The sequence below is a fragment of the Gymnogyps californianus genome, chromosome 2 (genome assembly GCF_018139145.2).
Source record: "Gymnogyps californianus isolate 813 chromosome 2, ASM1813914v2, whole genome shotgun sequence".
NCBI lineage: Eukaryota > Metazoa > Chordata > Aves > Accipitriformes > Cathartidae > Gymnogyps > Gymnogyps californianus.
In genome coordinates, this window is record NC_059472.1 from 144,982,653 (window position 1) to 145,009,731 (window position 27,079).

Genomic DNA, 27,079 nt, shown 5'->3' on the forward strand with positions numbered 1-27,079 from the left:
CTTCAACTCTGCTAATCACTTTATCATGCTGTCACGTCTACAGAAAAAATACTTGTCTATTGTTCTCAAATACACAAGTTCCAAACTTTTCAGAGGAATACTTTCTTATACAAATAAACTGTATCACTAAACAGTCAGTAGGCAAGCAGTACAGTAAGTAGAAGAAAGGGAAAGAAAAACAATGTCTGATATAAACACTGATATACCTTGTCCCTGTTATTCATGGTATCATATATCTCTTCATTTTTTTCCTTTATTCTTACCTAGCAACTGCTTATAGTGCAACCTCAGGACCAAGCAGTAGAAGAGAATGTGCACCTTTTGTGCAGTAGAGTGACAATTTCTCCCAAACAAGCGAGTGGAGGAAAGAGGATCTGACTTGCACTATAAGATGGGGTTAAAGACGGCATCCAGGAAAACTCTGCTTCAGAGATCTGCTGAAACATCTGATTTCTCCTACAGCAACACTGGCTATTCTAGGAAAACCAGCCACTGCCTTCCTGTAAGTTTTCTTTACTCACATTTGGCTCAAGAAAGAGGCTGAAGACTTGAAAATGTTCTCAAGCATTCATGGCCATTCTGAAGAGTCATTTTCCAATGCAGATACTTACACTCTGATCCAGTAAAGTGCTAAAACTAATGCCCAGGAGGTGGAGGCCTGGCCGGTGTAGGCATCTATAAGGGAATATATAGCCATTAAATGAATTATACAACACCTCTGATTCAGGTGCCCCATGCAACAAGCATAGTAATGACAAAGAGGGAGTCAGAGCTCTAGGGGGTGTAAAACTGTAATGAAATAAAACTTAGGCTGGCTAATGTGAATAAAGTCTTGGGCAAATTAAGTTTTGCTGCAAAGCCTTGAAAATTCTTCCACCAGAAATCAAACAAGTTTTGGAGCAACCAGGATTTGAATCCTGATGCTGTTTCCTTCACAACACTCTGAAGATCTGGCCATTCCCCACTGTCCAGATAGCAAAGAGCGTCATTTCCCTCTGCATATGTCACTCCTCTCCAGTCCATACCAGGAGTTACCAAAAAAGGTTTACCCTTCTTCACTGCATTGTGCTCAATTTTGTGTTTCTCTTTAGTTGGTTCTGCCCAACTCCAACCTGATACAAAAGGACCACCTTTTTTTCCCCCTATCAATCCTGTTTCCTCTGCCCTATCAATGATGTTAGCTTTATTGTCCCATTTACCCATCTCCCACATAGCAAACTCCTGATGTTCTTCTATGAACCCATGTATGGACAAATCTCTCCTGACATGCTGTGGCAAGGAATTACCCCCTTATAACTCAACATTTTCAATGAGGTCCCACTTATATTGTGAAGCATCTAAACAGTTATCAAAAATAATAATGAAATTATAAAGCACTTGGGAAATGTTTAATCCCTTTGACATTGTTTTGTCTTTCAGACTCCTCAGTTCTCAAGATCAGGAACTGTCTTGTATTTGAGTATCGTCCAGGACAGCATCCAAAATCTAATAATCATAACAGCAATAAAAGCAGTAACACATTTCAGATGCTGTCCTTAGAGATTTCATATTCCAAAGGGTTCAGCCAATTAATGGAAAAATCAATGTTGCCAGTAATTGCTTTTAGAGTTGGTTGGTTCAACCCCTTTGAGTATGATGGTTATATTTCCACCCACTGGGTAAACAACCATGACAGAAAGCTCATTTGCATGACTTTTAGAACACACCAGCACAAACTGAAGTGATCTGCATGATTTGCAAGGCCTACAACACGATGTTTTTTTCAGTGCATGTGCCAACATTAAAAAAACCCTCTCTTGCAACTTAGTATGGGAGCAGGGTATTAGGAAAAAAACCCCAATAGAACCCTGTCTTTTTAGCTGTAACACATTTTGAACTTCTTCCACCACTTAGTCAACAAAATTAGCAATCAGTAGAAATCCTAAAGTGAGACGGATGGTTTAGTTACTGTCAGTAACATATTTCAGAGGTCTGTAACAAATAGCAGCATCAAATGAATAAATAATGTTCAAAGTCTAACAGCCAGCTTCCCTAACAGTGTGAAAATATGTAAATGTTACATCGCTTTACTCTTCAAACTGGCTCTCCTTTCATTCCTCAGAGACTCTTCTGTCAGAATAACAAGCTAAAAACAAAATATGAATGACAAGTGCACATACTTAGCTGATTGAGAACATAGAGTCGAACAGTAACCATATTAATCTCGTCTCTCAAAGAGGCTGGGTGAATTCCAGGCAGAAATATTGATTTTGATCTAGTCTACTGCAGTGTAGATTGATAATTGGTGTTCAAAATCTATGCGGGAGTGCTTTCCTCCAAAACAGCAACCTTCAGCACTTTTCTTAGTTCATTTAGGACACCTAGAATTTTATACTTAAAACCCATTAACACTGTCAAAATCCTCTGCTATTTCTATGCATCCTTGACAAACATCTGACTTGTGAACTTCGAGTATATACATAATCATAGCCTAAAGATGTAAGAAAACTGTAAATGTTATCAGTGACTTTACTCTCGATCTGGATTTTTTCAGTGAATAAGTATTAATCATATTGAAGCAAATTCTTTCTTTAGTGCACTATTGTCTTGCTGACTTGCCTGACTGTAGTACTGCAGTGACATTATTACCCCTCCTATGTCCCGAACGCAGCTCACCAGTGCCACACCATCCTCACTGTCCCCTTCCATATACCACGCATCTGCCGTCACGCTACAAGATCCTAAACTCATTCCCAGTAATTCATCATTCCCTTTCCTGCACACCCTCCTGCCAACTCACAAACCACCTCACCAGACCAATGCTCCTGAAGCTGCTGTTTAGCACGTACAGGAGTAAGATGCAGTGGATTACTTGGTACACAGTTGCTCACTTCAGTATCAAACAGCGGCTCTCAGCTCCCATCACTGTTCATTTCTGCATGATGGTGCCTCACCTGAAAAGTTATGGCTGGTCCAGCCACAGTGGTGGTTCTGTGCCACTATCCCTATCTGTGTATTAGCAGAACAATTTGATCTTAAGTATAATAAAACCCAATGAAGCCCTCAATGAATCAAAAAGATCAGTTCAAACAGAAAAGAGACCCAGCAGTTAGTGAACTTCCAGAACTTGCTGGTACAGGAGATTGTGCTGGCAGACAGTCTCAGGAGCTTCAAAAAAGAATGAGATAGATTCGCTGACAACAGGTCTGTAAATAGGTGATAAAAGGAAGAGTGAGGGATGTACTCTCCATCACCCCTAATACGACGATGCTGGGTGCTGGGAGAGAACAAGATGAAGGGACTGCAGGTGGCAGGCAGTCTTGTGTGTCCTCCCCGAACAGTATTTCCTACCGCCTCTTGGGGGGAGGCTGCTGGGCTCGATGGGTCATGGGTCTAACACAGAAAGTCTTTTCTTATGTGCTTAGGATGTCCATTGTAGAACCTGGGAGCTGAAGCAGTCAAACCACAGGTAAGACTAGCCACAAATGAATGATGCTGTAAAGGTTTTATTCAGAAAAAAACCCAATATATTTGTCCGAAAAGGTCAAGAATCATTATTTTATATCTAGCTATGAAAAACTCTCAAGCTACTAAATGAAAACTGAAACATTTCATTTAGAAGTTTCACTCTGAAAGGTTAAGGAAGCAGTTGCCTAAACTCCAATTAGTGCCGTATCCCGTGATTTTCACACACTAATTCACAAAGGCCCATTTTAATTAAAGGAAAAACGCCAGGTCACTTTTTTTGGCATCATTAGGTGGAAAAAAACCCCACAACACCCAACAAACCAACAGCAAAAAAACCCCAGCAGGCACAAGCAGCTGTCTACCACTCTGTAACACCATAAATAACAGTTACATTAAATCAGACTTCAGGAATAAGGCCCAAAGTTTGAGCTAGTGTTACTGACTCAAAAAGTTTCTGAGATTGCAATAGCAATAGCATTAAGCATTTCCCCTCAATAGAGTAGGTTCACAGGGAAGCAAAGGGTATAATAAAACTGATGACAGTATCTCATTGGCTGCTGTTACAGAAGGACTGACCAAGGGTAGTTATTGGCCCAAAGTGTCTATTATGTTGGTTAAAAAAAAAGGCTGAAAAAATTTCAGCCTCCCCTGGTAAAATTGATGTCATGTTGTTCTGAGAGGGAAAAGGGCTGTCTGCTCTCTGAAGGAGAAAAGAAAGGTTAAGCTTTCCAAGTGGTCCATCTTTCATCCCCAAAACAATTGTGCTGACAGTAAACCTTGAGCCTGCTGCTGCCCTGAAACCCACAGGTAGTAGGAAGTGTCACTGCTTGCAGAGACTTAGCAAAGAAATTAATACCACTGGCTCACTATTGGCCTGTAAGCACAAACCCGTCCTGGTCTCTCAGTAGCTTCCAGCCAGTCTGCCTCTTTTTGTGCTGGATACCCAGAGAGAAACTCCTTCCAATTACAGAACTCCCAGAAAGTCCATCAAATATCTTTTATCTACAACACTTGTGCTGGCAGAACAGATGGGTGAGGCTGTTTGGACAACCACGTCCTTCCCTTAAACTGCCGCCCAAGTAGAGCTGTAAAACGTTGGACTGCATACAGAGAAAATCCCTTTGCTAACTGTAGTGGAAATACAATTTCACAGAGGGTTTGAAGCTCTGTTGCCTGGCTGGGTCACCCCTTTCAAATCAGCACATAGTTTGACGTTCACTGCCACCAGGCTGTAAGGTTTCGGAATCTAGTCACTTCGGGTATTTATCTTGTCCACTCGCTATAGCAAAACTTCTAGTAACCACCATCTGGGAATTGATTTCTGTTACCACGTCACTTCAGAGAATCACACCTGGATGTACAGACCATTACGACACAATACCTTTAGGTTAGGAAGAGGCACGGGGGTAATTTGTGAGAGGAGTTTTTGTTCTGCCCGAGACATAATGAAGTTGAATAGCGCGTTTTCACTGTGATCCTACTGGCTTGAACCACAGCATCACGCTTTCTGCAGAGGAAAAAGACTTTTTACAGGTTATTCTGCTGAAAAGTTAAAATAGAAGGCAGTCCCCCACACCTGGTACAACAGTCCCAAACATTTGAGCACAGGAATGAATGAACAAATGAACAAATATCACTATGGAAAGATATTTTACTTAGTTTATGTAAGGGTGAGCTCAGACAGAAAGTGGACAAATAGGCTGGCTAAAAAAAAAAAAATTCCTTGGATTTCTCCTTATGGATACTTACACTTGGCCAGCAAATCCAGCTAGAAACCTCCCCAGAGACATAAGGTAAAACGCATGCAGTTGCATTTTCTTTCTTCTGGCTTTCCTTATTTCTCATTTTTTCCCATTTTATTTGCAGCATTATGCCTATGTGGAAGACCTTAATCTTGCAACAGGATTTCCTTCACCACTTGGAGTCCAAACAATTTTGATGCTGTGCAAAATCCTTTGACAAACAGAGAGACGCTGCACTTCCTTGGGAGCAGGGAGTGCACAGCTGGGACTGCGTCTTTTGTCTGAATGTAAAGCAATTGCCGCATGTCAGGCGTTCTATAGACAAACCATGGTCATGGTAGCAGTGGTCACAAAGTGATTTGTCATGCAGATTTGTCATGGTTAGTTTTTGAACTAACGTGTTTTTTTCTTAAACTGTTTTCTGTTTAATTATAAATGGGAATCTGGATGTATTCCAGCAAGACATGAAATAATAATGTATAAAAAGGGACTGTTCCTTTATTCTCCACCAAGACTTATTTAATGAAATGGAAAGTGTCCATCTGATGGTTTGCGCAGAATTTCATTAGCCTCTAATTGCTTTTGACAACTAGTGGAAATAATGCTGCATCACCATGCAAATGGCAGTACAGTAACCCATTTCCAAGGCATTCACTGTAAAGCAAAACATTCCAGCTACAGTATCAGACTCCTTCAGCCTTACACAACAAGCCCCAACCAACTTAACTGTTCTACACTCCTAATGTGGAAATGTTTTAAGTTAAATTTTTCTTTCTGAAAACTAAGCTTTTTCTTCTTGTGCTCTTCCAAATTACTTAAAAAAACCCAAAACAAACATGGTTGACAAAATAAGATACACAAGATGCATCACCTTGAGTTCATTCTGGATACTGGTACGGGCAGACTTTTTTGTTTGAATTCCACTGGAAATAAAGATGTCTTACTTGTGTACACAAATTAGCCAATGGTTTGTAGAACAGCCACCAGATAAGGTAACTGTCACTATCTTATAGTCACTCTAACTGCGTATCAGGTTGGTGGAAAGCCTTCCCATCCTGCATCTCTTTTTTCAGCAAAAGAGTATTGTTGCCCTGACAAATCCAGGGAAGCAGCTGTGAGGCACCACACACTCACTAGGTATATAATTGATTTTTATAACTTTGCTGGGCCATCTGTGGGGAAGGTTATAAAATTGCATTATGAACATGTTTCGCCATCCTATGATATCTTTAAAAGAAGCAATTTATAGTTGTAAGCTGGAGAACGGATAAGCACATAAAACTTAATTAAATGCATATTCTAACTTTTTTCAATGTATATCCCTTTTTCATCTAAATAAAACCTTTTTTTTTTTAAAAAGCAGCAAACAATTATATGTAGAAAATATGTATTGCTAGGAAACCCTTTGAAAGTATTCTTAAATGTAAACTGCAAATACATGTTTTTAAGAGATGCTGATAGGAGTTTTGGAAAATGCCCCACGTATCGTTCTAAAATTTAGACAAATTTCCATTATAATGTCATCATAAAATGGTTCAGATAATGTATTGAAGCAAGACATAAGAATAGAGCAGTTCATCTAGGCAGCAACCAGTTATGAATAATTTTAATAAATATGCAAAGACTACATTCTGCCACATAAAACAGCTAGTAAGTTGTAAACCTGCAACACATTTTTAGGCTACAGTACGTGTGTATCTAGAATTAAATAATTAATTGTGACCCCTATGAATATTATAATTTGGATTCTGCAATATCTGCATTTTGCATCAGTTCCTCCCTCGATTCATTTTGATCATCTCAGTATTTTACCTATGAATATTATTTTTACAAATTTACTTTTAACACCATTCATATTTTTATTTCATGCCAACAGAATTCTACAGTGCAATGCCCATTGTTTTCTAAATCTATCCTTCTTCCTAGAAAAGAATAAAATGGAACTGAGTTAATGGATGCATCTACTGAACAATACATAATTTCAGCATTAAACTAAATATATACAGGAATGTGGGAGAATATTTATGGATAGATGTGTGCGCAGAGACACATACACCACGAACATATAAACTCATAACTTGTTAGAAGTCCTCTCTCCCTCTAGCAGAAACACAGGGGGTGTTTTAGCTTATCTTAATCCAGTCTCCCTACTTCTCCAATATGTATACTCGCTAGTGCTCAGGCATATATTCCCATGCCAATCTACGAACATTTGAGTGAAAGTGGCCTTTCCGATTCCCAGCTCCACTGTCTGTGAAATTTGTTTGTGGAAAGGAAGATTTAATGTGAAATATGTCCTAGTATTACCTAATATCACAAATCAATCCTTTACAGGGAAAGAGAAATTACTAACCTTCGCTCTTGTGACGAGGGTCTCATTTTCTTACGCATAAATGTTAACACCTTTTTCAGTGAGGAAGTAATGAAAGCAACTCACACTACTTTGTGAACATAGGTAAGCCTGGCTCTAGTAAACCAAGTTTCAGAGGATTAAAACATAAAGAAGCAATGAAACTAAGTTTATGAATAATTATCTAGATTAGTGGATGCATGAGTTACCAAGCAGAGGGAATATGAAGTTTTAATTACCATTCATAACACCATAAGCCACAGAATACCAGGCATTTACAAGTCCATAGGTAAATATTACTAAAAAAAATAATAATCAAGCAATGCAATACTTATGAAATTAAATCTTCAGAAAAAGGAGCAAGCATCAGTACTGCTATAATCCAATGGGAATCCAAACACAACACCAGTATGTAAAGGAAGATGTTTATCTTTGCAAACTGAAGCGTCAAGTATTTGTGAGTGCTCAGGTTACTGTCACTAGTCTAAATAAAATGCATCTGTGGGCTTCAAGTTGATCCATAAGAACCTTTACCTGCAAACTCTCTTCCATAAAACAATGTGGGATGTGCAGATTATTGCAACTCTCAGACACGTATTTGCCACCTCCAAAGCTATGAATCTATGCAGTGAATCACCTGGAACTGATACACGACTATCAGCCAGATTTTGATCACAGGCACTGCTGAATCTCTAGAGCAATCTAGTTGGTAGTATGTCATCATATGAACAGGACTGTACTTAAGAGGAAAGCAGGACAAACCAACTTTTCCAGAAGAGATTAAAATCTCATTTTGGCATGTGTCTACAGAATAGTCTCAAAACTGACGCAAAGAGTAAACAAATTAATCAAAATCTAAATTGTGAAATGCCAGAAACGCCAGACTGAATTTCCAAGAATTTCACCCGACTTTAGAAACTATCTTGTTTCAATTCCCAGAGTAAAATTGCAAATTAAAGCCAATCAACAAAGGAGTCAATATTACTAATTAAAAAAATGCAAAATGGCTTGGTGGAGAAATTTGTAGACAATATAGCATGATTTGATGTACTCATGTGTAAAACTGTTTCTGAACCATCTCTCCCAGTTATATCAAAAGTATCACACCAGAGACCACCTCAGATGCATCAGGTCAGGTACAGTAAGTATTCAAATACACTGAACAGAATTCATCCTCACTAGCTTCTAACAAAAATGCAGGGTACAAGAGACAACCTCATAAAAAAGAAAACATCATCTGTCCCTCAAGTTCTCCATACTACTGATTAGAGCAGCTCTTGACCCTTTCCATCAGCGGTAGGTCCTATGGAAGGCGCTGCAGGATCTTGTTCCTGAAGAGCAGGAACCTACCCTGCTTGAACTCTGTGTGCTGAAGAAAGGGTAGATCTTTATGCTTTTGTCCTATCTATGGCACTCGAGAAACTTCTAGTCAAGTTATGGAAAATAAAGGCCTGGCCAGGTAGATTTTACACTGGGAATGAAGTGAATGGAGTTCCCAGTGAATGGAGCAAACAGAAACTGTGTGCTCTAACGCTGGTTTGCTATTGACTGGCTGATTTCTTACCAGCAATCTGAACTGCAGATTCTCCATGGTAAAATGGATATACGTTTTTGTTTACTGTATACGTATTCAGTAGCCTGGTACGACCTTTAGGAGCTTATGGCCCTAAGCTAAAGTTACCTTGTGTTGAGATCCTTGAGAAGTCACTGTATAGAAGTCACTAAAGCTATACATGAAATCTGTGACAGACACAGGACTGGGATTCCAACTTACACCTTGTCAGCTTCCTGATACCTCTCCAATTTATAGAAAGACTTGGATCTCAAACTCCCACTTCACTATTCATCCAACGGATGCTTCCAAACTTACTCTGGGAGTACTCTGAAATACATACGTATTTCAAGCAAGCCTCCTGAGCCACTGTCCAAATCACAGCCTTTAATCCACAGTATTTAACAGCTCTATTAACTGTAGTTTTATATATTCCACCACAAAGCTGTCCTAAACCTGGACCAGTCCAAACTCCAGTCTGCCTTAAAATCAAGACCAGAAAAGATTAGTCCTTTCTATTCTGAATGCAAATGCTACCAAGCAACAGCCATATAAAAGGCATACAGAGAGATGGTTAGTTATTTTGAAGTGTTAATGACAAATACACCAGCTTAGAACTTTCATGTCTCATTACAGATTTGTCTCAAAAATAAAAAGAAGATAAAAATCTACTCTTGAAGTAAGATTCATGCAGATGAAACCGCAGGTAGGCTGGTAAAGAGAGTTAAAGAAAATGTGCAGCTGCAGTCAGATGTTAGCATTGATTACTGGATGTTATCATTAGTTTTAAAACCACCACACCTTTATAGCTGTATCTATAAGGGAAATAAGAGAACTATATCTAGTTCTCTTACCCCTTACATACACCACTAAGTGAGCAACCCACAGCAACCATTTTCAGCCATAACTCACTTGAATTGGAATCAGACCAGAGAGATAAACTTTAAGAGCTACAAGACAACAGTGTTTCTGTAAGCCGTTTATCCCATAGACAGCCCTATTTTCAGTCATACTTAGAACTACAAACAGAAAAAGAAAATGCTGAAGTTAAATACGTTTCTCCTGTAAAAGCACACATCGGGTGGAAGAGGGAACAGTAGGGTTTCTTTTGTGTCGTTCACAGTTCTGCATCACTTGGTAGCCATCCAGAAACATCCTTTCTGGTTATTAACACAGAATAAATTCACTCTTCCTTCAGTTATTTTTTTATTAGGCAAAACATAGGAAAGCTAGCTACAAGAACTCCACTAATGAGACTTGCGTATTTTCAGCATCACCAGATTCATGTGAAATACACAGGCTGTCAGGATTTTTTCCCTTCCCCCTATTTTCTGTACATAGACAAATCCAGACTTCCCACTGGTTCACCAATGTTGGGGAGTTTTTATTTTTAAGTTCTTAAAAACACTTGTGTTCTCTTCATAGGAGATTTGCTTCATTTGGTGCATGAAGTGAAAAATGCACATAAGGACCCAAGTTCTTCTCCTCGTGCCTTTGGACACGCAGCTGAAGAGCTGATGTAACCAGCCCCTGCAACTTAAACTTACCCCAGCTGGGCTACCTCTTCTATGGTTGTGCATCGCTGCCCTCTGGGCTAGCGCTGGCCATCAGGCACAGAGTTCAAGGAAGTAATTTAGACTAAAACTGCCAAAATCAGTGATTAGTTTCCAGCTGTATCAGCTCCCCGAACCCCCTTGCCACATGGTCACATGAGAGCCAGTGCTGGCCTGGTGTGACGGGTGCACTCAACCCCCTTAACCAAACTAGCAGTAGTTTGGTAGAAGCTCCAAAGGAGGTAAAGGCCTGAGCCATAGCTGGGCCAAGAACTCCTCTAGACAAACCACAAAGGAGCAGAGTGACCCAGTGAGCACCGATGCATATGAGCTTGGATCACTGATCATACGATTAACACATGGAAAGTGGGTGCTTTTTCCAAGACTCATTTATCAAGGAACAAAGAAAGTTGTGGGCACAAGGAGTCTCGTGCATACCTCCCCCATTGTATGCAATTTGACTATGAGCCAACCACTTTATCCCATAAATATGACAGCCTAAGTGAGCCTTCTTTGAGCTTTCCCTGCTAGGCAGTGTGACTGCACGGCAGTGATCTTCTCTTGAGCTGGGATGCCTCTCAAGGTTGCTCCTCGAGGCAGAGAGACCTTTTACCAACGACAGATCGTTGGATGAGCCCAATTTGAGTTTTCCCTCAATTGCAACTGGACTGCATGCCAGGCAACTCTCCCCTTGAGCAGGGACACCTCTCAAGGTTTGAGATTCTTTACCAGAGACTGAGAGATCCTTCCTTACTCAAGGCGGAGAGACCCCTTATTCGCAACAGATCCTCGGTGACTGACAGCATGCTGAATTAATACTGATGAAATCCATGTGTCTAATTCCATTAGACATAAACCATTGAACAAGTCTGGGACTAAGTCTGGATGCAGTCACACCTAGACCCCTCTCTAAGAAGGCGTTTAGAAAGCAAGGGGGTCCATTCTGAACCTTGTGATTCAACGGGAGGTTTTCCTTACCCTTTGTATTAATTTCATTAGACATAAACTGTTGACCAAGTCTGAGACTAAGTTTGGACCTAGCCGCACCTAAGCTCCATCAGGAGTTTAGAAAGCAAAGGGGCCGACTGAACCTCGTGACTCAATGGGAGGGTCTCCCTTACCCTCTTGTGTCTCCGGTCTCTGTGTAAATCACTCTAAATCGATTCTACCTCGATTTTCCTTTGTATGTTTCTTCCATGTAGTAAGTAATAGAGTGAACTTTGCCATCAAACTTTGTTAAGTCGCACTTTTACAAATTCACATTAAAAATCATTTTTTATAATACCTTTGGCAGTGATTCTTTAAGTGATCTATATCATTCATCCGTGACACCTGGGTGCACGGGTAGGAATGCACAGCCAGGGTGGACACACAGGGCTGGCGTCACTCGATTGCTTCAGCAGCATACCACCTGTGGAGTGGTGGCCAAGGGCCCAGCCCTCCCCTCCGGGCCTCAAGAGCATGACTTAGTTTTTTGGTGAACTGTCTTGGCCTCTGAGGTGCCCCCTTGACTATAGGGACAACCTAAGGTGACTTTCATCCTCCTCACAACTGCTTGACATGCCTACGTTTGAGTACTGAGATGAAGCCAGGCTCCATAAAACAATGCCATTTTCTGTTTTCATCACTCCCCAAACACCCGCCCTCCTCTGCGCACAGGGCTACCAGCTTGCATGTGGATTTTCCTGCTAACACATTCACGCCAGGGAGCCAACAGCAGTTACCAGGGGAAGGAGAAGCCACCAGCCACACTCCCTGGCTTAGTGTGGTAAGACCCAGTATGGTCTTACCACACACCTGTAGCTACGTCCCCTTGCAGTCAAACAGGCCAGCCGGGCCAGGGAAGCCCGTTGCTCATGCACAGACTGGGGAGAAGACTCAACCAATGCAAATGTTAAATGCAAGAGTGTTTTGGTAAGACGAGCATTTTGCTTTAACAAAAAGGTAGATTTGGGAAGTATTCAGCAATGGCTTTACTCGGTTACAACGACAGCCACAAGAAGCATGACCGGGAAATTCTTCTTAAAATACCAAACAAGAAACAGGTAATCTTTTCAGAAAGTACAAAGATTACTGTAGCAAATAAGACACTAGAGGTTTAACTGTAATGAAAATCAGAGCTCCTTATGCAACTGGATCAGAGACTGAAGCATATTTGGGGCACGGTGGTACTAGTTGTAATGTACTTCCGTCCCACCCTACTCCTGAAGCACATACAATCTACTGCAACTAACTATAAAAGTTTCAGGTTTTAAGTAAAGTTCTATATTACATTTTACATAGTAGTTTCATGCTTTACCAGAATCGTGCTAACATGAAATATACATACATATATATAAAAAATTGAAGGCAGAAAAGTCTAGCACAAAAGGAAGCAATTGTCAGTGATGACCATTTCAATGAAAGTGCAAACAAAACCTCTGACCCCAGCAGTAAATGCAATACACAAGTGTCAAAAACATGTAATCTTGAATGATCTTTTACATGCCACTTTGTTCACCCTATTAAGATGCTAGTTGTTTCTTTGATTTATCTCATAATAAATTTTTGATGACTAGTGAGTCTCATAAAAATTGCTCTGGTGCTGACTACATTGATTAATAAGCCCAAAGAATCGAAACTGTCAGAAATTCATGTGCAAGAGTAAATTACTGCCAAACATACATTAGATATTCCATAAAATATAGAATAAAAAAGGTTGATTTGGTAATTTTATCTTCCATCAATTTGCTTGATATAATTTATATTCAGGATCATCACTGTCAGTCCTTGCACACCTTTCCTTTTTTTAAAGTCAACATTAGAGTAAATCTAAATTTGGGACAGCCAAGAAATGACCAGGAGACAGAATATCAAATGCAATAAGCAAAACTAACACCTGGAATTTAGCTTGGAAATTATACCCAGTTGAAAGGTGACTAAAAACCATCTTCTTAGAGTTGCAGCTTTTGTAAATAAAATTCACTTGTATTTTAGGAGTCAAAACTGGCACACATATATCCATGCCTAAATCCCATTCTTCCAAAACTGTGATATCTCCTTATTGGGGCCTTTGCAGGTAGCAGGTTCTTGCAATGCATCTTTGAAGAGTCCTGGACTCTGTGGTCCCACTCTCTTTCCTTCGATCCCACTCTCTTCCTTCGATAACTCCCAAAAACATTTAACTTGCAGAAAGTCCCACAACACTAGACACTGGAGCAGGCCAGAGGTAGGCATCTGGGTATACATATGAATAGGGATCAAGTTTCTCCTTTTCCTGTCAAGGGGAACCATGTTTACAGCATTCGGTTTAGGATTTGCTCCATTTACTTCTGCATATATTTACCATCATGTGACAGCATTTTCTTGCAAGATATATGATTGTTGAATTGAAAAATCTATCTAATTATAAATTTATAAGTGGGCGTTATGGATAACAAAAAGGATTCAGGGAATCACTGTTCCCCATTCAGTGAAATAAATGCTGCTGTTTACATCTAGCACTGGAGCCAGCTTCTTAAAACATCTGGCAAAACTATGAAGAGGGCTAATATTCTTGCATTTATTATTATTGCTTTGGTGAAGCTGGAGCAATTGAAATGGTCAGTATCCTAAGTAATTCTATTTACTGTTTATGCTCCTGCATAGTTCACTTTAGACTATAATTTCTTTCCCCAATTTCCCAACCAAGTGTAATAAAGAAGAAAAACTACAGGATATTTTTTCCTGGGATATTTGATACTAACTGATTTTCAGTATATCAGATTTTTAGGGTTAGATTATTAATGTGGTTGGGTACAGAACAAAGTCATTGCAAAGCTGTAGTCAAAAGGACTTGCCTAAACAGGACCTAAATGTGACGATCCCCAGCTTCAACAGTAGGACATTCTTGTTTGGACAGAGGAAAGCATTGAAATGCAGGACTGAGAAATCCTGTGTCATACACAGTAGAAGCTCCTGATTTTCAGGTTATACTTTTCAAGAAAAACTTAATTTTAATAACAAGAATTTAAAATTAAATCTGACCATAACCACTTTCAACATGGTGCCTTAGGTATAAGGGGCTGTAAAAGTGCATATAAACTGGATGGCAGTAATACCTGCTAAAATAAAATCATGGCTTTTAAAAAGTTTATCAGAGCTTGCACTACAAAGTGGCTCCAGCAAATTACACCAGAATCTTTCCCACTCAGCCCTCCACTGGCTAAACAGTTGATAAAGGCAATCATAAAATTAGGGACATTCCTCTGACTAACTGATAGCCCTCACTAGGAGGGTAAAAAAATTGCTAAAGATCACACAAAATGCTGAAATAATGCGAGACTGAAATAAAAAAAAAACCTGGAGTTCAATAAAAACCAGCATGTAATAAAACAGATATGACTGCGTAGAGAATAGAAATTGCAGACAGTTCTGCTTGATTATAAAAGCGCCACTTTTTAATTTATCTCTCAAATAAAACCAGCAAATGTGTGCAGTAACTCTTCTTGTTTGGTTGTAAAGAACCAATCTGAAGAAGAAAACAAGAAAGCAAATCAACTGAATTTTGAAGATTACAAAGGGTTAACAGGCTTACCACTACTTACTCTTAGCTACACAAGTTTACCAGAAAACTCTTATTGCTACCAACATGTTTTCCACATTCGTTCTCAATTAGTATTGTTTTGTCTATTGTTTCCTATTTATTCTTCTCCCTGTTGCAGTCTTGAGGATTTTCTTTAAAATGCTCTATCCTTTTTGTTACCTACTGTAAAGTCCAAATTCTGTTCCCTGCAATACCCTCACAAAAAAAAAAAAAAAAAAAAAAAAAAAAGATTAGGTGAGGCACTTTCAGAGAACATCAGTCAAGCTTCTTAATTGCATTTTGGACACACTGCCTTTGGTTAGCAACAAAACTACCCAGAAATGTTGAGAAAACCCCTTGAATCCATTGGAGATGAGGAGCTGGACCCACCGTGCCCACAGCAGCTAGAGCAGTGGAGCACCCTGTTGGATAGAAGGCCTTAAAACTGTGGCAGTTCGGGTAAAGTCTAAAATCAGGCAATAGATCATCACCTTTGTATACTAGGCATAATGTATTAAAAGCCATGATGGTTCGTACAGTAACTTTCATACCAGGATGCTGCTCTAAAACATATTTTCCCAGAAAGTATCCCGAAGCAATCAGAGGACAATAAAAGAAAATGAATCTGCTACTTTCCCTGGCAGCTTGCCCTAATAAGCATCCTTTTACAAGGTTGTACCTTGCTTTCTTTTCTTAATCTGCTTGACTTCTGCTCTCAAATAATTTTGAGGTGTCTGTATCTAAACACATTTTTAATATCCCTTTAGAACTACTGACACCAGAACTGAATTCAGTATCAGCCTCAGCTGATGCTGAAAGTATTAAGTTCCCATTCCTGTACTCACTAACCCAAGGCTTCTTTTAGGCCTTTCAGATATAGCATTGAACTGTGAGCTGACAGTGCACTTCAGTTATATTACGTCTCTTAAAACTTTCTTCAGAGCCAATTGCTTTCTGGAAAGCAGTATTCACTCCTTTTTATCTCCTCCTGTAATCATAACCACAACGTGTGGTATATCCTGCATACCTTATTCACAAATACGTAACTCTTCTTTGAGCTGCTTTAAAATACACTATGCACAGGCATAGTTCATTAAGTGATCCAGGACAGCCCATATTTTCACTGTTGTCTTTCACCAACTTCCAGGTCATCCACAATTTTTAGTCAGAAACAACTGCATATTTGCTTCCAGATACCTGAGGAGAACATTGAACAGTTCCAGGTGAGATCTCTGTGGAGCTCATCAGGAATGTCCTTGTTGGTAATTATCTCCCAAGACCAATCAGAAAGTTGTTAGTTCTTCTTAGTGTTTTATTGAAATTATACAGTGCTCATTTTCTAATGAGAATGTTGTGCATCTGTACAAGCTAAATGCTTCACAAAATTCTATGTACTTAAAGAGTTGCCTTGACCAACCAAATTTATAATGTTTCTTTAGGAAATAGTTCTCAAAATCGTATTCATGCCTTAATTGTACGAATTATATTCATACTACAGTGATATTCTTTAAATCTTCACTGGTAGAATCCCATGTCTCTTCTTCAGTATTTAATCCAAAATTGATGTCAGGAGTAAACCAGGTCATAATAACCCAGTTTGGTATATTCGCCTTCCTTGATGTTGGAAGGATACTAGCACTTCTGTCACTTTTTGGCATTTCCCTGACACCACAGTTTAATTAAGACTGAACTTTGGTGAGTCCAGACTCTGTCAGTCAAGTCTCCTAAATCTTCTGAGCACATGTCCACAGGTCTGGAGGTTTAAAACCATTTCTCACAACAAAATGCTGGTCAGGCTTCTACTTTGTGGACTGAGAAATAACTCATCTTCCCTAGAAGACCATCCTGCTTGCACTGAACATAGAACAGAAGCATAAGAGAACATGACTTTCCTTCCTTCATCATTATTAATAATCTGACTATCATCGTTCAGAAAAGGGCCCATTTAATTTCTAGGATTTATCATAATCAGATAGCCATAACCAGTCTCTCTGATGACGAAGAGCCTAACAAGATAGATCTCACTTTGGATTGGCCCTCTTTCCCACTGCATATACTTTATTCAATCCCACCTATAATTTTTCTGCTCAGGGTGCCACTTGCCTGCAGCTGCATCTCTCACACTTTGCTTGCTTGCTTAGACCCCAACCTGTCCTCTAGGCCAGGTCCTCGATTCTGTTTCTTACCAGTTTCTTTGACACATCCCTACCTGTTTCTCATTTTGGATTTGACCATAATTACCACTGATTTTTAACTCAGCTACCGATCTTGCCTTGCCCTATAGTTAGATGCAACTTTGTCTTGTTTCCTTACTCAAATCCTGTATCCTACTGTCACTGTTTCCCTACCTTTGGTTTCATCAAGTCCTCAGCTTCTGCACTTTCCGCGCTTCTTCATTCCAATTCCACTTCTAACACAGCCCTAGACATCTGCCCCAGTGACTTAAGCCCTGGGTTATCATCCTTGACATGGTAAATGGATTACTGCATAATATTCTAAACTTTATATGAACGTTCACATCAAAGAGAATGGTAGTATCAGACCAGTATTTATATGTGCAGTATCTATATCTGTCAGATACATCAGTGATAGCTTTGTTTTTATTACATATCCATCTTAGTAATATATAAACACAAATATACAGAGATACGTTTTTTCTTGTTTATCTTTCAACATGGGTTCCAGTTTGCTCTTCTTTAGGGAAGAGTTACAGATTTGCATGTAAATGTTGTCTAAAGATGTCAGGACTCTGAGTCATCTATTTTCTCTGTTGGAAATAATGTACTAATATATTTATCAATTTTTAAAATACAGCCAATAAATACAACATTTGCTTGGAATACGAATCAGTATTTTCGTATAAAATATACAGTACCATGTCTTTGATACAACAGAACCAAACGTAAATGACATTTTTATATTTCCCCACATCAGGTTGACAGAAGATTTTTATTGGTTAATTAAAATTTTTTACTGGTACGTGATAGAAATGTGTGAACCAGGATTGTTAACACTTGTTTATTTCTTAGCTATGATGGATCTTGCTTCCTGCCATCCTTCCAGGGAAGCTTAATTTGCCATGAGTTCATCTTCACAGGAGATGCGGCATCTCAGAGAATCTCACCTAGGGCAGGTCACTGAGGTCATCTCTTTTCCACTATCTTTACCCAGTCTTTGAAACCACCCTAAAATACACGAGGTCACAGCTACCACTGGCACAAATGGTGCATTCACATCGGGGGCCAAATGGCAAAGATACCAGGCTAAAAAGTCACTAAAATATAGAAGTGAGCTCCAGCAATGGACTGTTGGACACATAATACCATCTTATTTCTTGTACAGGGCCCAGGACAACCACACTGTGCAAATGAGAAGAGAAAAGAAGTACTTACTAAAAGTTCATCCTATGAGCACGTGCACAAGAGCAATCCCTCTAGGAACAATGAGAATACCTGTTCTAGAAGTGTAAGTACTTGTAGAGTTGAGCCTAAGAGAAAACTAATGCATGAAGCCTTCTATTCCACAAACTACCAAAGAATACTAGTGACAAAAGAAAAATAAAGATGGAAAATAGCATTTATTATGGTGTATTTTTCTTAGCAAGGCAGGGTAGACTCACACTATCCAAGTTCCTTAAATCTTCATTGACCTTTGTGCATCATACAAACAGCTGAGGCATCTAACCGTACTCCTTTGAATCAAATCTACATTAGACATTTAAAGCAATTGATCTGTGTTCCTCTCTATGGTCTTTATTTCCCCCAGAGAGTCCAGAATACTCACCATTAGAAATTACTCCTGAGATCATACTGTGCTCAATTCAGTTCTTTTCGTATTGTTCCAAGATTAGATAATGACTGGATAATACAAGAAGTTATTTAATTTTACTTAGAGACAGCCAAAGAGAAGCATTTTCTCTATGTATCTCTTCAATCTAAGTGGAGAAAGGAATATTATGAAGATTTTTATAACCTCAAATGAATTTTTACTAATGAATATATAATTTATATAATAACAAGTAATTATTAGGTTATTAAAAAATTTTAGTCTTTTTAAACTATTGCACAAAACTGCCATACATGTTTGTTTAAACAAGTTATTAAATGCAGGAATACACAAAATAATCTTTTGCCTTATTTATATTAACAGACAACAGAGCTTTGTCTCCTTTAGCTTAATGTAAATTGCACTGTGCAGTTACCCTAATATATGTGGGGGGTAGCTCGTCTGAATTTTTCACTCAAAAATCAGGAGACATGAATACAGGACCACAAAGGTCTGCCTGCATCACAGACATGCCATGCTCTGCCACAAGCAATCACATCATATACTCCTGCTCCAACTGATCAGTGCTCACTTTGACACAAACAAGATTTTGGCCTTCATTTCTTGTCAAAGGCTATTTCTACCTGAAGGTTATTACCTTGCTCCCTTAATAATTAGAGACCTTCCTTCAAATATACACCTAACCAGCTTATTTATATTTGTTCTTATGTCCACCATTTTTTTTTATGCCTTAAATGAAGTATCTTCCTCCCCTTCTCCTCCCAATGACAGCAATGAACTCTGTTATCAGTCTTTGCTTTGCTAAATAAACCAAATACCTTTTAAATCTCCTCTTGGCTCTTCATGCCTTTTATCATCCTATTACCCTTCCTCACTTTGCCTGTTCCTGCCTGAATTCATCTTTCATGAACACGACGACCAGAATTGCATAATATTTCCTTTTCTGAACTGGAAAATTTCCACTCTCTTAACCCAGCTCTGGAGATTATGCTTCTTTCTCCTCCCCTCACTCCAGCATATCACACTGCTGGCTCACAGAAAACCTGTAACTAATACACTCAAGCCTTCCTCTTCATTTGCTAATTCTTCCTGTCGGGGTGCTGATTCTCTTCTGTGCTGCTAGCTTTGTGTCATTAGCCAGTGTCACTTAAATACACCTGCTTTTTGTGCTAACATAAAAAAATTAAATTCTTGCAGGTCCAAGACCGTGCTGCACAAGTAACACCATTCCAGGACAATCTTTCCTCCTATCAGTTCAACCTGCCGATGCTTCCATCTCAACTGCTGGCAATTCCCACTTCCCCAGCATGCTTCCCAACCACCAACACATGGATTTTTCACTTGTTTGACCTCTTTTCCACTCCATGATAGGTGGTTTTACTGATCATCATCTTTACATCTTGGACAGCACAAATCACGCAGCTGAAATTAAATAGGCTTAACAACTGTGGAATAAGAACAGGAGTTATTTCAGGATACTATTTGTATTCTAGTGCATTACTCTGAGTACCTTGCCAGTCTCCTCTAGTTGTTAATAATAAATGCTGAAATACTCTTCATTAATATAACCCAGAAGAAGAATCTCTTACTTCATGACCTGCGTCTGCTGCTCTGGAAGCAGCTGCTACATAATAGTGGGGGTCCACCACAACAATTCATTCTCAAGAAGAAAGTGGGGGAGATTGTCTCTAAATAGAAGACTGAATCAAGAGCGGATTTTTCCAGACTGTCACTGCCAGTAAAATGAGGTTTTCAATTACAATGCTTAGCACAGACCAGCCTGCCCAGGGAAACCTATGTTTCAATGCTGCCAAGCAATATATGTTCAGCATAGCATTTATCAAACCATTTCCTCTGCTAAGAGTTAATGTGTCAGTCTTTAAAATGGCTTGCTCTTCTACCACCTTTCCTGATGGAAATGTGAAAAGTACAACTTACTTCCTTTCGCAAAACATCTTGTTGAGGCTCTTGACTCCAAATTGACTGCCTCGTGGGGAAAACCTGCTTTCTAGAAACTTAACAAATGGTGACTGTTCTCTCATAATTCTGCCTAACTGGAATAAGGAGGTCAAACAGGGAGACGACAATTATTAAAGCGTTAAAAGGTGATTGCTGGGTTCAACGGCAGCTTAAAAATGCTAGAAGTCTGAACGCTATTCTAAGCACTCAGGACCCAGCAAATTATTTTGTTTTAGCTGAGATTACACTATCAGGTAATGATGACTGCAATAGACTGTGCTGTGATAAAAGCAAAATCACTACCCTTTCTGTTACGAGAACAAACAGGCAAAGAGCAAGTTTCACATGAAGATTGATCAAGAGCACATGATCAATGCCAGAAATGTACCCAAAGAGCAGCTTTCTGGATTAACTTTGCTGTAAATGCCAGCAACCAAACCCACCCACTGGTACCAATTGCACGTCTCAGCTGTACCTCATCTTAATCAAATCACTAATTATCTCACACTGATCCTGACGAGCATCACAGGATTTCCGTTCTTCATAGAAGCTTACTTCATTGTTTTCTTTCACACACTGATGTCTGTCTGCACTTGCCTAAGTACATTGTAACTACTAAATCATACAATCCATCATCTCTTTGTCAGTACCCTAGACAGAGAAGATCCTCTGAGAATATGCTTACAACATAATGGTCCCTTTGAAAGTTGATTAAAGGCATGAATAAAAAATAAAACATTTAGTTAAGGCCTTTGAGGAGATGAGGTTGCCATTACCCTTTAGTTTTCGAGCAAGTTCTTCAACTGCTTTTCAACACTATTGTGACACCACACGGGGAGTTTAATGGCACCTTCTGAGTATATACAGAATCAAAGCCAAAATTCAGCTTACTAACTTAACTTTCAGAAAGTTAGTACGCCAGTCAGAGATTAAGAATCATTATACGCTTGGCAAACTGACCTATTTCCAAATGATGCTGTCACAGGATGATATGTGCAGTGGGCGTATTTTAGCCAACAAAAGCCAGCAAAGTGCCAAGAGCTGCTGAATTTCCTGTTAAGAATTAAGAGCCCCTCCACACACATTTTCTGCCACAATATACGGCCCATCTTTTTGTCAGCACAAGTCTTCCTTGAAAAATGAGGGTTGAAAAAATCACCTGGCATCATTTCTCATGAAAGGTAAGGAAATTAAAGGAAATGAAAGAAGCTACAAAGTAAGAAGAGCTGATCTGAGGGTCCTACTGGCTAACACGCTTCTGAAGTAAAGTGCAATTCCAGTTTTACACTTGGTGCTTAAGTACCATGTAAAACAGGAATGTGAAAATGTAAAGTACGCAAGACAAATGACATTTTACCTTTAGTCATAATCATCCCTCATGGATGTCATCCCTACTTACCAATTAATCACTAGAGCACAAATATCCTAAGACAAGGCTAAAAATGGGGTGTAATTTTTCACTAAATATGCTTGAAACAGCCAGTACATATCACAAAAGAAAGAAGAGGTTTGTGATCCGTTTGGTAGTTGCTTCACAAGTGCAACCTCACAGAATCTGAATGGAAATCTCCAATCACAGCATGCAGTTATGGCTTGTGCCAGCCATCAGTAGAAACCTTAAGGTTTAGTAACGTGACTGCAAGTGAGTGCGTTGCCAAGACTTACTGAGTTACCACTTTCTGGCTAAGATAACAGCAACTGAGTAAATATGATGTTCTAGTCATGGCAAACACAAAACAAAATGTATTAGCATAAACCACTCAGTGAAATGTAACTTGCTAAGCCCCTGAAACTTGGTACTTGTCATTGTATGAGCATACCCTCTCTGTCTTAGCTAGTATAGACAATGTTAGACTTGTAAACAAAGTAAAATCAATATTTCCGATCAACCAGCAAAAGCAATGGGCGTAGGGAGCCACTTACCATCTCTGGAGCTCAAAATCCATCTACCATATACACGCATAGCTCCTGGTTTATGAAAGTTCACATCTTCCAGTACCAGAAAGTAAACTTACTGATCTGATTGTCAGCTGCTAACATATGTGAGCTGTTCTCTCTTCTCAGTGTTACAAGTGAGGTTATCTAAACAGCATTCTCTCCAATCATCCATCTAACTGTAATGCTTTGTCTCAGAGTAAAAGTTAAGCTGTCTGGGTCTATCAAATGCTGCAAGTGAATTTTTAAATTTTTCTTTTCGCTGAATGATCTAAAAAAACCCTAAGAGCTCAATTTTGCTTACTTAGATATCTACAGAGAAAATTATACATTCACATCTCAACCTTGTGATTTGCTTAATGAGAAAAAAGACACACTGCTTGGATATAGGCTCTGAAAGAAAAAGGAAGTTGAAGAAGGTGCATAGTAGTTAGCAGGAAAAGATCAAAATTTCATCACAAAAAGGAGTTTTCATTTCTTCTGTGTTCACAGCTTATACGCTTTTGCGCGCAATAATGCTACTAGACCTGTTACCTAGATTATGCCATTGCTTATGAGTTTTAACACCTAAAATCAAATGCAAACAGAAAAATGTCTGTAGCAGATGGCATTCAAGTAATTCTCAGATCACATATTTAAAGGAAACTGGAAATAAAAAGGACAATCTTTTTCAGCAGGAAAATCCACAAACTCTCTTTATAGCATGTGAAACAAATACAATCAAGAATCAAAAGAAGTTGCTACTGGGATTCTAACAAAATTATACACATTTTTTTAATTTATGGTTTAAATATAAAATGGTTATATGCTGAAAATAAAAAAATGACATCTAATTACTAACATCTGCATGCATTTAGTTTTCATCACTAATCTTTGAAAATAATGATATTTTAACTGAATAAGCTTCTAAGATCAAAGTAGAAGCCATGAATGAGCCACGGAAATTCTTTGATTTTGTTTTTAGCCCCTATTAATGACTAGAGTCTGATTTTGCTTACACTGTTAACTATACAGGATTCAAATATTTACTGTGGACAAAATCAAAATCAGCCCATTAGCCAACAAGACACTGTTACACCTCAGCAAAGAACAAGACAGCAAACATAATATGGCTAAGTTAAAACAAAGAGCAATAGCTGAGGCAAGTGATGAATTACAGGACCTTTTATGTCAATTTTGATTGCACAAGGAAAGTTGCCAAAGCAGTTTAACATAGCCACAGTTATAAAATCATTTATTTATTTATTTATTTATTTTTATTATGGATACATAACAACAGCCCCCCACCCCACCAAACTGAATATGGGTCAAATTCTCAAAACTGCACTTCAGTCCTTGAAACTTTGCTGTCCTCATGATGCCCGGAGCGGTCCCTGTGAGAACTGCATGAAGGTCCCTGATCTACACTGCTCAGCAAACAGAAATATAAAATTGACAATAAAAAAAATTGCAAAACGTTATCAAGAAACCTAGATGCAGCTACACAATGGACTGTGGGGAAGGGATGGTCTGAGGAGACAGACAGCTGTTTCCCTACACCATGTCTGTAGTACAGAGTACTACTAGAAGGGTGTTGCAGCCTACGTAAATCTATGAATAAATCTCTTGAGAACACATAATACAGCATAAATATCAGGACATTTCTGAGACACACAATTTTTGTAACCACTCCCATCTGTGATCCTTTTCACTTAAATTCTGTAAATGAAGAACAGCCTACAAAAGCCATTGCTGGATCATTTAGTTTCACATAGAAATTTACATCTCAGTTACTTAATTGGAATCCCAAAACCTTAACTAGTGAATACTCTCCTTTGGTAATTGAGTTCAGACAGCTACCATATAAAAAAAATGTCAGAAATGCTTCTGAATTATTAAAACGTATTTTTAAAACAAAGGGGAAATGCAAAAACTAACTTTCCAACCTAGAGGTTGTACTGTGTGTTGTATTACCCACTGCTTCTACGAAGACAGCATTAAGGTTGTTGTCAGACACATAAAAATAAGTTCCCATCTAACATTTTACTGTGGACTGGTAACATGGAAATTTTTACTGAAAAGCAATATTTCAATTCAGTGAATGATTAAAGACATTATTTCCTAAACAAATGTTTAGCATTTGTACATAGAATTTTGAATTAAAATGGAGAAGTCCCACCATGAGGTTTATTTTTTTCCTGTTACACTGTTGAAGAAAGCACGAGTACCTGTATTCCGCTCTCGTGAGACCCCACCCGGAGTACTGTGTTCAGCTCTAGGGCCCCCAGCATAAGAAAGACATGGACCTGCTCGAGCAGGTCCAGAGGAGGGCCACGAAGATGACCAGGGGGCTGCAGCACCTCCCCTGTGAGCACAGGCTGAGAGAGTTGGGGTTGTTTAGCCTAGAGAGGGCTCCAGGGAGACCTTATAGCGGCCTTTCAGTACTTAAAGGGGGCCTACAGGAAAGATGGGGAGGGACTCTTTATCAGGAAGCGTAGTGATAGGACGAGGGGTAAAGGTTTTAAACTGATAGAGGGTAGATTTAGATTGGATATTAGGAAGACATTCTTTACTGTGAGGGTGGTGAGGCACTGGAACAGGTTGCCCAGAGAGGTTGTGGATGCCCCCTCCCTGGAAGTGTCCAAGGCCAGGTTGGATGGGGCTTTGAGCAACATGATCTAGTGGAAGGTGTCCCTGACCATGGCAGGGGGGTTGGAACCAGATGATCTTTAAGGTCCCTTTCAACCCAAACCATTCTATGATTCTATAATTTGAATTACCAGGGTTGCAGAGTTTTGTAAACCAGTCCAGATCAAAACAGGTTTGAATTCTGGACATCTCTTTCAAAACATAACAACGGGCATCCAAAAGCATTAACAAATATCTACGTCAATCTATAAAACCTTACTGTACATACTTAAAATTAGTACTTCTCAAAGCCTTGTAATGCTTGCTTTTTTACATCTCTCAAGTTACTTAATAGCTCTTAGAAATGAACAAGTGCAAGACAATATCAAACAGTCTTTGTGGTTTCCTAACATGTCTAAATCATGTTTATTTACCTTCTTGTCAGCAAAATTCCTTAATATAAATGTACAGGTTTGCATACTTGCCCTGAATACCAAGCTACTGCATGGATTATGAAAGAAGGGTGTAGCTGATAACACTTTCCCAAACACACTACAGGAAAAAAAAACCCAACATAGCTACAGTATATAAGTGACATGTAATACTTACTATTTATATGTTTCTGAACGAATGTATTCAAAAACATGAGATACTCCCAGCTGGAACTGGTCAGCAATAGGGGTAACCCAAGGATTGTTCTCTGCTTTGAAGACTTGTTTTTGACCAGTCAAATCCAAATTACCTGAAAGGGATTAAACAAAACAGCATATGAAAAAAATTTGAAATATGAGAAATTTGAAAGAAATATCTTGCTGTGAGTATAAAACTTTTCCTTTGTTTCACAGAGTACAACCATAATAAAAGCAAGTATTTCAGTCTTAGCAGAGAGGAATAGGAGGACATAGTAGTTCCCACCATGATAGATGCAGTTCCACCCTATTCATTTCAGTGCTACTACATATTGCACAGCAGGATTGAACTCAGCCCATTGCATATAATATTTATTCATCAAATTAGTTTTACGCAGGGCTTAACAGTGCTTAGGTGTTGGGCCCTCTCCACCATGGCTTGCAGGAATGAAAGGAGAATGACACTGTGGCAGGAGTTTGCTCTGCTGAAGCTTAGCACTGCAAAGCATTTCTCGATCACTGCTCCCAGCCTAATGTCAACAAGCGATGCCCAATCGGCTTTTTGCCTTCCCAGTACCCAACGTGTTGTTTGTACCAAGATCCTACCACTGAGCTGTGGTTATAGTTCTCTATACTGAGAAAAACAAACAAAAGCATTATTCTTGCAACATGCCAGTTTTACCTATGCTGTTGACAGGAAGACTTAAGAGACCTACTAGGGGTTTGCTTGAGGTTTGTTTGTTTGTTTGTTCATTTTGTAAATGTTTACCACCCAAAATGAAAACAGTACATGCTCTACTGGAACTCCTCATGACTATGAATACAACAGGCTGAATTCCAGGATGGTCTAGCCACTGAAATATTTTCTTGTGTTCTTTAAATCAAGAAAACTGTGCTACATTTTACATTTATTTTTGTGAATTTTACGATGAAGAGAGGCCTACCCTCCCCCTGGAAATCTAAAGTAACAAATAAA

General features: G+C 39.0%; 1 protein-coding gene across 2 annotated transcripts in view; it reads right to left on the reverse strand.

Moving 5' to 3' along the window:
• RSU1 (Ras suppressor protein 1) overlaps positions 1 to 27,079 on the reverse strand; it is a 118,049-nt gene that overhangs the window by 40,619 nt on the left and 50,351 nt on the right. For both annotated transcript variants that reach the window (XM_050915648.1, XM_050915649.1), the window contains exon 8: positions 26,084 to 26,216. In XM_050915648.1, the coding sequence (XP_050771605.1) occupies positions 26,084 to 26,216 (133 nt within the window). The remainder of the gene's footprint in view (positions 1 to 26,083; positions 26,217 to 27,079) is intronic.